At 49.6% G+C, this 12519-nt stretch overlaps 1 protein-coding gene across 2 annotated transcripts in view; it reads right to left on the bottom strand.

Annotated features, from left to right (window-relative positions):
* PLD5 (phospholipase D family member 5) overlaps window positions 1–12519 on the bottom strand; it is a 122469-nt gene that overhangs the window by 77951 nt on the left and 31999 nt on the right. Inside the window, exon 1 of one of the 2 annotated variants that reach the window (XM_084868902.1) lies at window positions 7158–7414. The exons of the other annotated variant lie outside the window; for it this stretch is intronic. Coding sequence (XP_084725028.1) covers window positions 7158–7160 — 3 coding nt within the window. The 5' untranslated portion in view covers window positions 7161–7414. Of the gene's footprint in view, window positions 1–7157; window positions 7415–12519 lie in introns of those variants that run through there. 2 annotated transcript variants of the gene reach the window in all.

Below are 12519 nucleotides of genomic sequence, written 5' to 3' on the forward strand. Positions count from 1 at the left end.
TGATCAATGGAAACCCAAATGGAAACCCCATAGGAACAAAGCCACAGGGGTTTAAAAAAAAGGCCAAAGAGACCAAAGGCAGACTTTTAGCAAGAAAACGTGGCCACTGAAAACGAGATACAGGCTTTGGATGTGTCGCATTAAAAAATAATCCCACGCTAAATGGTGCCAACTTGACATTGTGCCTGCTTCATCCCCACGCCAATGTTTCTGTGGCAGATGGCAAGGAGCAAAATGACCCAAAAATGTCAATTCTTTTTTCCTTATAATAAACAGGAGCTATCAAAGCGCACAAAAGGCCCTAACCAGTTTGCTCAGTGGATAGAGCATCGGCCTACAGATGCAAGAGTCCCAGGTTCGATTCCGGTCAAGGACATGTACCTTGGTTGCAGACACATCCCCAGTGGGGAGTGTGCAGGAGGCAGCTGATCCATGTTTCTCTCTCATCAATGTTTCTAACTCTCTATCCCTCTCCCTTCCTCTCTGTAAAAAAAAAAAAAAAAATCAAGAAAATATATTTTTAAAAAAGTTATGTTTTATTCTTTGAGCTGCATGTTAATTACAAGACTGTACATTTTGCAAAAATGTGAGCTGCCCACTTATGATTTATGCAACTTTTCAGTCTGTATGTTATACTTGAGTAAAAATATTATACTGAAAACCCCTGGATTTAAGTAAGTCAGTACTTCAAGCAAATGGAGAAGAGGGTCAGGGAGAGGAAGCATATATAATCCAAGAGTCAATTATATCCATTTTTATGCGGTCTTTAATTTCAGGAATCTTAAAAAATTTATCCATTATTTGCTAATGCACTTTCACACAAACTTAATAGGCAATTCTAAGTCCTAGACCGGGTAAATGGTATTTTTTTCCTTTCAATTTAATTAAACCTAAATAATAAACACAGGTTTGCAAAGAATCTCCATGCTGAGAGAACACAAATTGGGGAAACCTTAGGTATATTATTAAAATATAGCCTGCCGTTGCTATGACAACACACCCACTCTGATGAGCCACACTGTCTATGAGCTAATGAATCAGCCATAGTGTTCATAAGAAACATTACGCTATGAGAAATAAGCCAGAGAGAGACAACCATCACATGATCTCATTTACATGTGGAATATAATGGACAAAATAAACTGGCCAACAAAATAGATCCAGAGCTGAAATCGGTTTGGCTCAGTGAACCAGCGGACTGAAGGGTCCCAAGTTCGATTCCAGTCAAGGGCACGTACCTTGGTTGCGGGCACATCCCGGTAGGGAGTGTGCAAGAGGCAGCTGGTCGATGTTACTCTCTCATTGAGGTTTCTATCTCTCTATCTCTCTCCCTTCCTCTCTGTAAAAAATCAATAAAATATATTTTTTTAAAAAAAAGAAAGAAGAAAAGAGAGGGGAGCGTGAACTTGAACTATTATAAGCTCAACTGGAGAGACCTCTGGGGGCATTTGATGTTATACCGTGTCCATGTTCTTGGGGGGTAGGGTGGGGAGGGAGAGGGGGCACTTAGAGTTGCAGTAAAGGCCAACAACCTGAATTGTATCCTTTCTCCTGTGGTCCTCCGAGCATCTTCCAGAGATTTCATCCATCTTTTCTTTTAAAAAAAATACATTTTATTGATTTTTTTTACAGAGAGGAAGAGAGAGGGATAGAGAGTTAGAAACATCGATGAGAGGGAAACATCAATCAGCTGCCTCCTGCACACCCCCTACTGGGGATGTGCCCACAACCAAGGTACGTGCCCTTGACTGGAATCGAACCCGGAACCTTTTAGTCCACAGACTGGTGCTCTATCTACTGAGCCAAACCAGTTTCAATGATTTCATCTATCTTGAACCTAGTTCATTGCCAGGTTACCCAGCTAACTCGTTTCTCTTAGTTCATTCGCGGTCTTCCATCCATCACATTGATTTTACAGTCAACCTTATTGCTTAATCAGCAGCGACTTCAATGGATGGCCTTTTATCCATCATCCCAGTGTCCTAGGCCTGGGTCTTCTCCCCCAGGGCAACCTGTCCAGCATCCATCAGGAGTCACCGGTACCCACGAGGCCGACTGATGGGATGGACATTTGAACCGAGTTCATATTTGCTTAGAGTTGCACTTCTTTCAGCCCATCCAGTAGGATTCGTCACAGGAGACCACGGGGAAATGAATGAGAGAGGCTATGCATCTTTACAATAGTGCTGACATGAGCAATTTATGATTTGTAATGCCCTTGACACCATCTTCAAGGAGAAACTCAAAGACACAGACACATTCAACCCCCTAAAACTGTCACCACACGGTCCCCTTTCTTGACGATCAGTGTTTTACCCATCCTAATGAATACAATCACTCCCCCCTTTATCCTATGTGGTGCATTCCAAGTCACCTCACTAATGTTAAGAAGAGACACTTTGCTCTCATCACGTGGGAAATCCCAAGGGTTTTAGGAGCTCTGTGCCAGAAGCAGGACTTAGACCAATATACACCAAGTAGCCAGATTATATTATGATTTCTGAACGCATAATAATCTGGCCACTCAGTGCGTGTGTGTGTGTGTGTGTGTGTGTGTGTGTGTGTGTGTGTGTATATTAGAGGCCCGGTGGGTGAATTTGTGCATGGGTGGGGTCCATCCAGACTGGCCAGGGGGAGGGGACATGGGCGGTTGGCCGGCCTGCCTGCTGGCCGAACTCCTGGTCGAGGGGACAATTTACCTATTAGCCTTTCATTATATAGGATACACACTGAGTGGCCAGATTATTATGCGTTCAGAGATCATCACAGCATCACACTGAGCAAAGGCCGGGACACCAATGCAGGTGACATCCAGAAGGAAGCACACACCTGGCTTGGGAGCAGACTAGCTTTGAGGAGGGAGGAGACACGTCCAAGACTGGAAGTCGTAGAGGCTGTGTCATGGGAGGCTGGCTTCCCTTCACTGAGTCTTAGAAGGCTATGTGGTGAGGCTGGTTAAGGAGCCAGGGCCCCACCCGGGCACTAGCTCTTACCAGCTGTGTGTCCTTAGGAAAGTACTGACGTCTCTGAGCCTCACCTCAGTACCATCAGGATGATGATAATCATAACAACAACAACAACAACAACAACAACATCATCTGCCGAAAAGGAAGGATGAAGATGACTAACGTGATTAAAACATAGCACCTATGCCCTACACCAGTGTTTCCCAAACTTTTGAATACCGTATTTTCCGGCGTATAAGACGACCCCCTAATTTTACAGTTAAAACTTAAGGCCTATATTCGTTGTATAAGACTACCCCCCACTTCAAAGAAAAGACTTACTTTGCCGGCAAGATCTGCAGGTAATTTTGGTCTTTTGCCCCTGATTTTCGGTTGACTTTTTTTCCGTTTCAAAAGTCGTCTTATACGCCGGGAAATAGTTAAAAGAATAGTTAAAAGAATAAATAATGAAAGCCACCATAGGCCAGAGCCCGCGTCACTCTGGTCATCCGGTGTACCAGCCAGCAGGGCCCGCGTGCTGACTCTCATGAGGCCCAGGAGAGGGCTTGACACAGAGTGAGTGTTTTGCTCTGGGAAAGGTAACGGACCACATTTGTAGGATGAGAAAGCAGACCGGGTTCCTTAGCATCGTGGGAGGGACTTAGAGCAAACTGAACCTGTAGCAGGGGTCCTCAAACTTTTTAAAGTGGGGGCCAGATCACGGTCCCTCAGAGAGCTGGAGGGCCGGACTATATGAACTACTAATTCCTACTGTAACACCTCGGCTGCGCTCACTGCCCAAAAAACCTGGCGGGCCGGATCAGACTCCTCTGCGGGCCACATGTGGCCCGCGGGCCGTAGTTTGAAGACCCCTGCTGTAGAGGCACCCCCCCGCCCCCCGCCCTTGCAGTCCAAGGCTGGCTTGTCAGCCCCCAGCGTTCTGACCGGGTTCCCACTCAGAGGGAAGATGAGACACACAGCTCTCTTTGCAACAGCCAGCTGGTCGGGACGTCCCTCCAGCCCAAGTGTTACCATCTTAGCGTCTGCGCTTAGGAAGAGCCCGTGCAGGCCAAAGCGTTGGTTTGAATGTACAACCTGGTAACATTTCCCCTCTCTCTCTAAATAGTAATTCATCAAAAGAGCCAGAGGATGGCCTGGAAGCGGGCAGCTTGCAGTCACACCCCCACCCCCACCCCTGCTTTTTAGTCACCCCCTTGGTCCCCATGGTCCCTCCCCCCAGACTCAGAGGAAGCTGGCTCCTTTGGAAATCTAAACACCTTCACAGCACACTGCACTACTGCATCTGTGTGCCCCCGACCGCCTCCTTGTATTGCTCCCTGACCGCTGTGCAAAGCTGTCTGTCCTTTGGCCTCAGCGGACAGAGCGTCGGCCTGCGGACCGAAGGGTCCCGGGTTATGTTCCGGTCAAGGGCTGGTGCCCAGGTTGCAGGCTCGATCCCCAGTGGGGGGCATGCAGGAGGCAGTCGATCCATGAGTCTCTCTCATCATGGATGCGTCTCTCTCCCTCTCCCTTCCTCTCTGAAATCAATGAAAAATAAATTTAAAAAAAAGAACAGAAAAAGATTGTCGGTGGCCTTGTGCTTGTGCCTACGCTGAACGTGTGCTGGCAGGGGCTCCATGGGCAGCTCAGCCCCGTGCTTTCTAATCCTCAAAGGAATGTTCTCGGGCTACTGAAGGGAAGAAAAGAGGGATTATGCCTCGAGAAATGAGGCAAAGCACCTCCCAGCACGAAAGAGCCCCACGAAACCTCAGGCTTCAGAGGTGATCCCCCCTCCCCCTGGCCCTACCCCCGTCCTGCTGGTTCAGGAGAAGTAAGTGCCTTTTTAAAAAAATATATATATATATATATTTTATTGATTTTTTACAGAGAGAAAAGGAGAGAGATAGTTAGAAACATCGATGAGAGAGAGAGTCATCGATCAGCTGCCTCTTGCACACCCCCCCACCGGGGATGTGCCCGCAACCAAGGTACATGCCCTTGACCGGATTCGAACCTGGGACCCTTCAGTCCGCAGGCCGACGCTCTATCCACTGAGCCACACCAGTTTTGGCAGAAGTAGTAAGTGCCTTTAACGTGACTTCGCAGGCCAGAGGCGTCCCTACAGCGAAGGAGACGGTAGCAGAGCTCAGTGAGGGGGTGGGGAGAGCCTGACCCTCATCTTTGCAGCTTCTTTCTGGGGTCTCCCAGCTGCCGATGGATGCCCGGGGGGACAAGGAGGCCAGGAACTGAACCGAAACGCTCTCATCCACCCAGCCTCCTCCCGTGTCCCTTCGCCCTGGAGTGGCTGGGCAGGCAGACCCACTTCTATAAACTAACCCCCAACCCCCCGCACCCCCATCGGCACGCTCCCTGCATCGGGGTTATACACGGAACCATCGCTTCCCACTCATCAGCTGTGCCGTCAGAGGCGTGTGTGCATCAGGCCACCTGGCAAGGGGCTCTATTTTCTTTCTTTCTTTCTTTTTTTTTTTTAAATATATATTTTATTGATTTTTTACAGAGAGGAAGGGAGAGAGATAGAGAGCTAGAAACATCGATGAGAGAGAAACATCGACCAGCTGCCTCTTGCACACCCCCAACTGGGGATGTGCCCGCAACCAAGGTACATGCCCTTGGCCGGAATCGAACCTGGGACCTTTCAGTCTGCAGACCGACGCTCTATCCACTGAGCCACACCGGTTTAGGCAAGGGGCTCTATTTTCTCCTAAATATTATGCAATGTGATCACCTGCACCCTGACTCCTTACACAAACCAGCCAGTGGCTTCACTGGTGAGACTGGTCTTCCTCCTCCCGCCCCTTCCCCGTTATCACGGGGGATGGAGAAAAGTCACGCGGAGCTGAGAACTGGGCCCCGGGTCACGTCCACGGCCAGTCCTAACGGCCCCTCCAAGGCCCTCGCGTGTCCACAGACCCACCTGCCCCGGCCTTGTTAGCTCTGCACGGGGAATCCAGCAAACCTCCTCCCCGCAAAGCCCCACAACACTGCCCTGCACCGTGCGGGGCTCTTGTCCCTTCTGCCTGCAAAGGACAGGCTTTAATTACAGTGTTTCCCCGAAAATAAGACATCCTCCGAAAATAAGACCTACTTACAGGTTTCCTTCTGAGTGCAATATAAGGCATCCCCCCAAAAATAAGGCCCCCCTCCTAGGCTAAACATGAGAGATTTGGTCCACTGATTCTGAAAGAATGGAGTCACAAGAAATTCACCAGGAAATTCAGGAATTGGATTGTGATGATGATGTTCCAGAAGATGATGACATGATTGTCATTGAGTAAATGAGTAAATTCTTGATACTGTAGGATTCACAGTTTGTCTGGTTTGTGTTGACAACTACCGTACTATCGTACCGTACACAGGTAATAAATTTCCTTTATTTTCATTTACAATAAATGTGTGCCGTGTTCTTCTTCATGGAAAAATAAGACATCCCTGAAAGTAAGACCTAGCGCATCTTTAGGAGCAAAAATTAATATAAGACACTGTCTTATTTTCAGGGAAACAGGGTATGTATATTTCTACTGAATTCAGAGAGGAAAGGAGAGGGAGAGAGAGAAACATCAATGATGAGAGAGAGTCACGGACCTTCTGCCTCCTGCTCACCCCGCACTGGGAATCCAGCCTGCTGCACCCTGGCATATGCCCTGATCAGAAATCAAACCGGGACCTCCTGGTTCATAGGATGGCGCCCAAACCACTGAGCCACACCGGCTGAGCCTGACGACAGTTTTAAAAGGGGAAAAAAAAATAAACTCATCACTGAAGACATTTGCTCTGGTAACACTGAACGTGCAGATGTCTCCAACCATTCCCTCGTCGGGAGGGAAAGCTGCTCCGGTTTGGAATCCACACGAATAGATCCAGAGAGCAGGCAGCCGTCCCCCCCAGAGCCTCCCGGAAACCACACCTGCATCCATCGGGGCTCGGCCGAGGTCACCCCGGGACCAGCAGACACTCCTCCCCAATAACAAGACGGCAGCCGCACCCCAGACACAGTACGGAGGTGTCATTTTTTCCAAACTCAGCGGCTGACTTTTCGAATTGGGGGGCAGGGGATGTCCCTGCTCTGTGTCCTGAGAAGCTGCCAGGGCCCCCCGAGCACAGGTGGCTGTCCCTTCCCCCGGTGGCATCGGCACCTGCTCACCCTGCTGAGCATCCTCGCAGGGTCGGTGGGAAACCAGAGGTTCTTACCATTGCGATGGGACCTCCCCTCCACGCTGCTCCCGGCGCCGCTGCTGCCTTGGGCGGCAGAATGTCCCATGTGGTGCGATGAGTGCCCGGGCCACCGGTGGTATTTCCGTCCCTGCGTGGCTGGCTGGCTGGCTGGCCTGGATGCTCTGGAAACCAGCCAAGCCGAGCGCGGAGCCTGCAGCCTGCAGCCTCCGAGTCTCCCCGGATCACACTCTGGAGAAGGTGGGCCCGTCAGGAAGCGTTTTTCAGCCAACGCCAGGGGCTGCTGCAGGCAGAGACGGCTCCCTCTGTCTCCCTCTGTCTCCCTCTGTCTCCCTCTGTCTCCCTCTCCCTCTGCTGCTGCGTGTGGGGCTGTGCTGCTCGTGGAGTGAATGACACGGTGGCCAGAGCCCCAGCCGACCCCGGGGAACGCAGGCACCGAGCCCACAGCCACTCCTCCAACCCGGCCGGACTTGGCTGCGGGTCTGATCAGGGAAAAGCATTCTTTCTAGAAGGATTGGAAGGCAGAGGGCAGAGCTGCGGGGCCTCCAGGCGTCAGCAGCTGCCGGGCTGGTGGGAGTCTGCAGAGAGCTCCTGGGAGCCAGCATCGGACCTCTCTTTGACCTTAACCATGGGTGTCAGCCCCCAACACGTGGGAAGAGAAGTTCTCTGTGCGTCCAATGAGCCCACAGAGCACACGCAGCCTTATCTTCTGGAACAACATTATCTAAGGACAGCAAGCCATCGGCGAAGACTATTTAAATCCAGCTGGGTAATGCTAGACTAGGAATTAAACTTCATTAAGCTCTCGCATTAATTTGCTCCTCCGATGCTTTGCCAACATTTTATTGGTTAAAAACTTCATCTCAGTCGGGCTGGCATGGCTGAAGGGTTGAGTGTCGGCCTATGAACCAGGAGATCTCTGTTCAATTCCCGCTCAGGGCACGTGCCCAAGTTGCGGGCTTGATCTCCACTAGGGGGCGTGCAAGAGGCAGCCGGTCCCTGATTCTCTCTCACCACTGATGTTTCACATGCTCGCTCCCTTCCTCTTTGAAATCCAGAGAAATACATTCTTTTTTTTTTTTTAAATATATATATATTTTATTGATTTTTTTACAGAGAGGAAGGGAGAGGGATAGAGAGTTAGAAACGTCCATGAGAGAGAGAGAATCATCGATCAGCTGCCTCCTGCACACCCCCTACTGGAGACGTGTCTGCAACCATGCTACATGCCCTTGACCGGAATCGAACCCGGGACCCTTCAGTCCGCAGGCCGACGCTCTATCCACTGAGCCAAACCGGTTTCGGCAATAGAAATATATTCTTTACAAAAATAGGAATCCATTGCATTGATCAGGCCTGATCGCATCAAGAAGTAGCTGTGAGTCAACGGAGTCCAAGAAAACAACTCGCTTTTCCTCTCCACAGACAATGGTCTCTCACGGCAGGAAAGTAGGGGCGGCAGGCTAACCGGATGCACGGGTGAGATGACAGAGCCCAGGTCCATGGCCAAGAGGAAGCTGAGTGCTTGCGCACAGGCACAGTAGGTGCTAGACACATGATGAATCCACACCAACCTTCCAGGGCTGCTCGGAACTCTGGGATGCCAGCTGCCTGCTCTTAAGCCGGGAGGCACCGGCACTGCCTAATTTTGGGGTTTTGGCTCATGATCCCACCCCTCCATCCCTGGCACCTAGCCACACTGCTTCAAGCGTCCCCAACACCGTGCCCGTTCCTTCTACTCAAATGGCATGAGCTTTCTACCAGCCTTGGTCTTTGTAGACAATCAATGAGGCACCTCCCTTTTCTTCCACTTGCTCTTCAAGGTCCGATGCCCTTTGTCCATCAAGAAGATGCCCCAGCCCAGCCCTGACCTGTTTGGCTCAGTGGATAGAGCCTGCAGACTGAAGGGTCCCAGGTTCGATTCCGGTCAAGGGCGTGTACCTTGGTTGTGGGCACGTCCCCAGTGGGGGGTGTGCAGGAGGCAGCTGGCCAATGTTTCTCTCTCACTGATGTTTCTAATTCTCTATCCCTTCCCCTTCCTCTCAGGAAAAAAAAAAAAGAAAAAAATATATATATATGATGCCCCAATGGCTATAACCCATAGCAATTCTCTGCTCCAAGGCTGGCACTCCAGCCATTTCACATGGACTCATTTCCTGCCTTCTGGCAGTCTTTGGATACCCTTGTTTTCCCTTTCTTTCTCTCCTCTTAGGCATGTCTTACCATCTAACCAAATGGCAGACATGTTATGCCTGTATAAAACTCACAAACGGCCCTGGCTGGTTTGGCTCAGTGGATAGACCATCGGCCTGTGGTCTGAAGGGTCCCGGGTTCGATTCCAGTCAAGGGCACATGAAGGGTTTCAGGCTCGATCCCCAGTAGGGGAGCGTGCAGGAGGCAGCCTATCAATGATTTTCTCTCTCATCATGGATGTTTCTCTCTCTTCCTCTTCCGCTCTGAAGTCAACAAAAATATATTTTAGGTGAATAAGTACATAAAACTCACACATGGCATCCCACAGACCCTAACGTGAGAAATGAAGATGACCCGCCATGGAAGTGAAGGCCCCTTGGGAACGGGCCTCTGTAAGTTTGCTCTCCCATCACCCCCCTGTCAGCACCTCTGCTTCGGTGACAAAGAACGGGGCTTTGCAGTCCCCCTCCCCCGCAAATCACTAGGCTCCTTCCAGGCCTGTGCATGTGCCGGGTCCACCAGGGAACCCAGCTCCTCCCTCAGTGCTCACCCTCTGGGCCCTTTCCTCTGGTCCCCAAGGAACCTGAAGGCCGGGGGGGCCATGCAACCCCGGTGTGTCCATCCCCACGTGTGTGTCAGAGCCCTGAACACACCTAACAGATTTCCACTCTGCCCTTTCTGCAGGGAGCGACACTCACACAGGGAACTGGCACTGTTTTTTTCCCAAAGAAAAGTAGACTTTTTCTGAAAGAAGTTAGCATTTGGCCCAAACCAGTGTGGCTCAGTGGATAGAGCGTCGGCCTGCGGACGGAAAGGTCCCAGGTTCAATTCCGGTCAAGGGCATGGACATTGGTTGCGGTCACATCCCCGGTGGGGAGTGTGCAGGAGGCAGCTGGTCGATGTATCTCTCTCATTGATGTTTCTGGCTCTCTATCCCCCTTCCTTTCTCTCTTTGTGTGTGTGTGTGTGTATGTATGTATGTATGTGTGTGTGTGTGTATATATATATACACACACACACACATACATACATACACATATATATATATAGTTGCTATAGTTACTATTTGGCAGGAACCATACGGGACTAGGAAGAAGGATTCCTGAAAAATCGTCTGTCTACTGCACATGTGTCAAACACAAGGCCCGCGGGCCAAATCCAGCCCGCCAGGCCTTGCAATGTGGCCCGCACCGCGCTGTCATCACTGCACTCCGCTGTCAGTTTATGACTGTTCAGTAAACCATTCGGCCCGCGATTTAGGCTGGATTTTAGATTTTCGCCCCTTCTCTGATTGAGTTCGACACCCCTAGTCTACTGACTGAACCAGGATTCTGCTGACGGTAAGAACTGTGTGGACACTCAGGTTAACCAAGATGGCTAGACTTCCTGGCTTGATTGTGTCAGAACACAATGAATCACTAACTCACAGCCACCTGCGTGATACCTGCCCCAGGCATGATCAGCAAGGAAGCTAGGAATCTCCGGGAAGTGAGACGTAGAAAAAAAGAAAAGAAAATTTCTGTCATGCAGTGGTCTCTATGTTTGTTTTAAAATATATTTTATTGATTTTTTACAGAGAGGAAGAGAGAGGGATAGAGAGTTAGAAACATCGATGAGAGAGAATCACCCATCAGCTGCCTTTTGCACACCCCCTACTGGGGATGTGCCCGCAACCAAGGTACATGCCCTTGACCAGAATCGAACCTGGGACCCTTCAGTCCGCAGGCCGACGCTCTATCCACTGAGCCAAACCGGTTTCGGCGGTCTGTATGTTTTTATGAACAATGTGGAAATCCGAAAAAGCCAGTCCTTTTCTCCTGAATTTCCCAGGCCCACCCTCCCCCACACCCCTTACAGCTGGAGGAGCCAGGCACAGCACTGAAGGGTTTCAGATCCACAGGGGAGACCCCTACCCCACTTTGGAAGCGCGCAAGGAAAGGAATTCTTTTAGAAACATGTACAAACAGCACCCACTCTGTTTAGTATTTTCTTATAGAACAAATCTACTTTATCTTTTTAGAAAATCTTGATTTCACCTTTAAATGATATTAAAATACACCCGAGAAGGCCAGCAAGACACTGTCACTTCCCTCCAAACAGTGTTCAATCTGTATCTACTTAGTATTTTATTTTTCTATCACAATCACATGGGTTAATAAAATTTTATAGGTTTCAGATTTACAATTCTAAAATTCATCACCTTTATATTGTATTGGGTGTTCAACATCCAAAATCAAGCTCCTTCTGTCACCATTTATGCCCCAGTACCCTCTTCTACCTACTTCCATCCCCCTTCCCTCTGGTAGGTAATCACCATACTATTGTCTGTGATTTCCCCCCCTCCCCCTCAATCTCTTCACTCTACTCAGTATCTTAATGTTGGTCCTGCCTGAATAAGAAGCTTATTTCACATTCCAAAAAAGTTAGCCAATAGAAACGGGAAGCTCCCTGTGGCCGATGATACACCCAGCTCCTGCTACCACAACCCCCGGCTTCCCTGTGGGTAAGAGTCCAGAGCTTCTGGGGTTCTTGTCCCAGCCTTACAAAGGTTTCAGCAATCTGGAGAAAGAAGCTGACGCACAGATTCAAGAAGGAGTCCAAGAATGAAAGATAGTTTTGAAAGGCATTGGGGGGTCAGAGGATCTTCAGCTAAAGGAACTGAAGACTACCCCTTGTCTAAGGACCCCGTGCTATTTATTAACACAATCTGTCCTGAGGCAAGGTGGAGACATACACTTCGAAGGGTAAGGTTTCAAAGGGTGGAGTACAGAAGCCCTGTCAGTTTGGGGAACAGCCTACAGCTGTTTGGGCATTTGGCCAACAGGAGGCAATAACATGCAAATTTTTAAAAAATATATATTTTATTGATTTTACATAGAGAGGAATTAAGAAAGATAGAGAGTTAGAAACATCGATGAGAGAGAGTCATCGACCAGCTGCCTCCTGCACACATCCCCACCGGGGATGTGCCCGCAACCAAGACACCTGCCCTTGACCGGAATCGAACCTGGGACCCTTCAGTCCGCAGGCCAACACTCTATCCACTGAGCCAAACCGGTTTTGGCAATAACATGCAGATTTAAGATGCTCTGAGCCGTCTGGCAGCAAACGATAATATATACAAATCTTTAGGTTTGGGCAAATGTCCTATTCATGTTTGAGGGAAGTGCCTTTCAGCTATCCCAGA

The sequence above is a fragment of the Pipistrellus hanaki genome (assembly GCF_964339955.1).
Source record: "Pipistrellus hanaki genome assembly, chromosome: 20".
Taxonomy (NCBI): domain Eukaryota; kingdom Metazoa; phylum Chordata; class Mammalia; order Chiroptera; family Vespertilionidae; genus Pipistrellus; species Pipistrellus hanaki.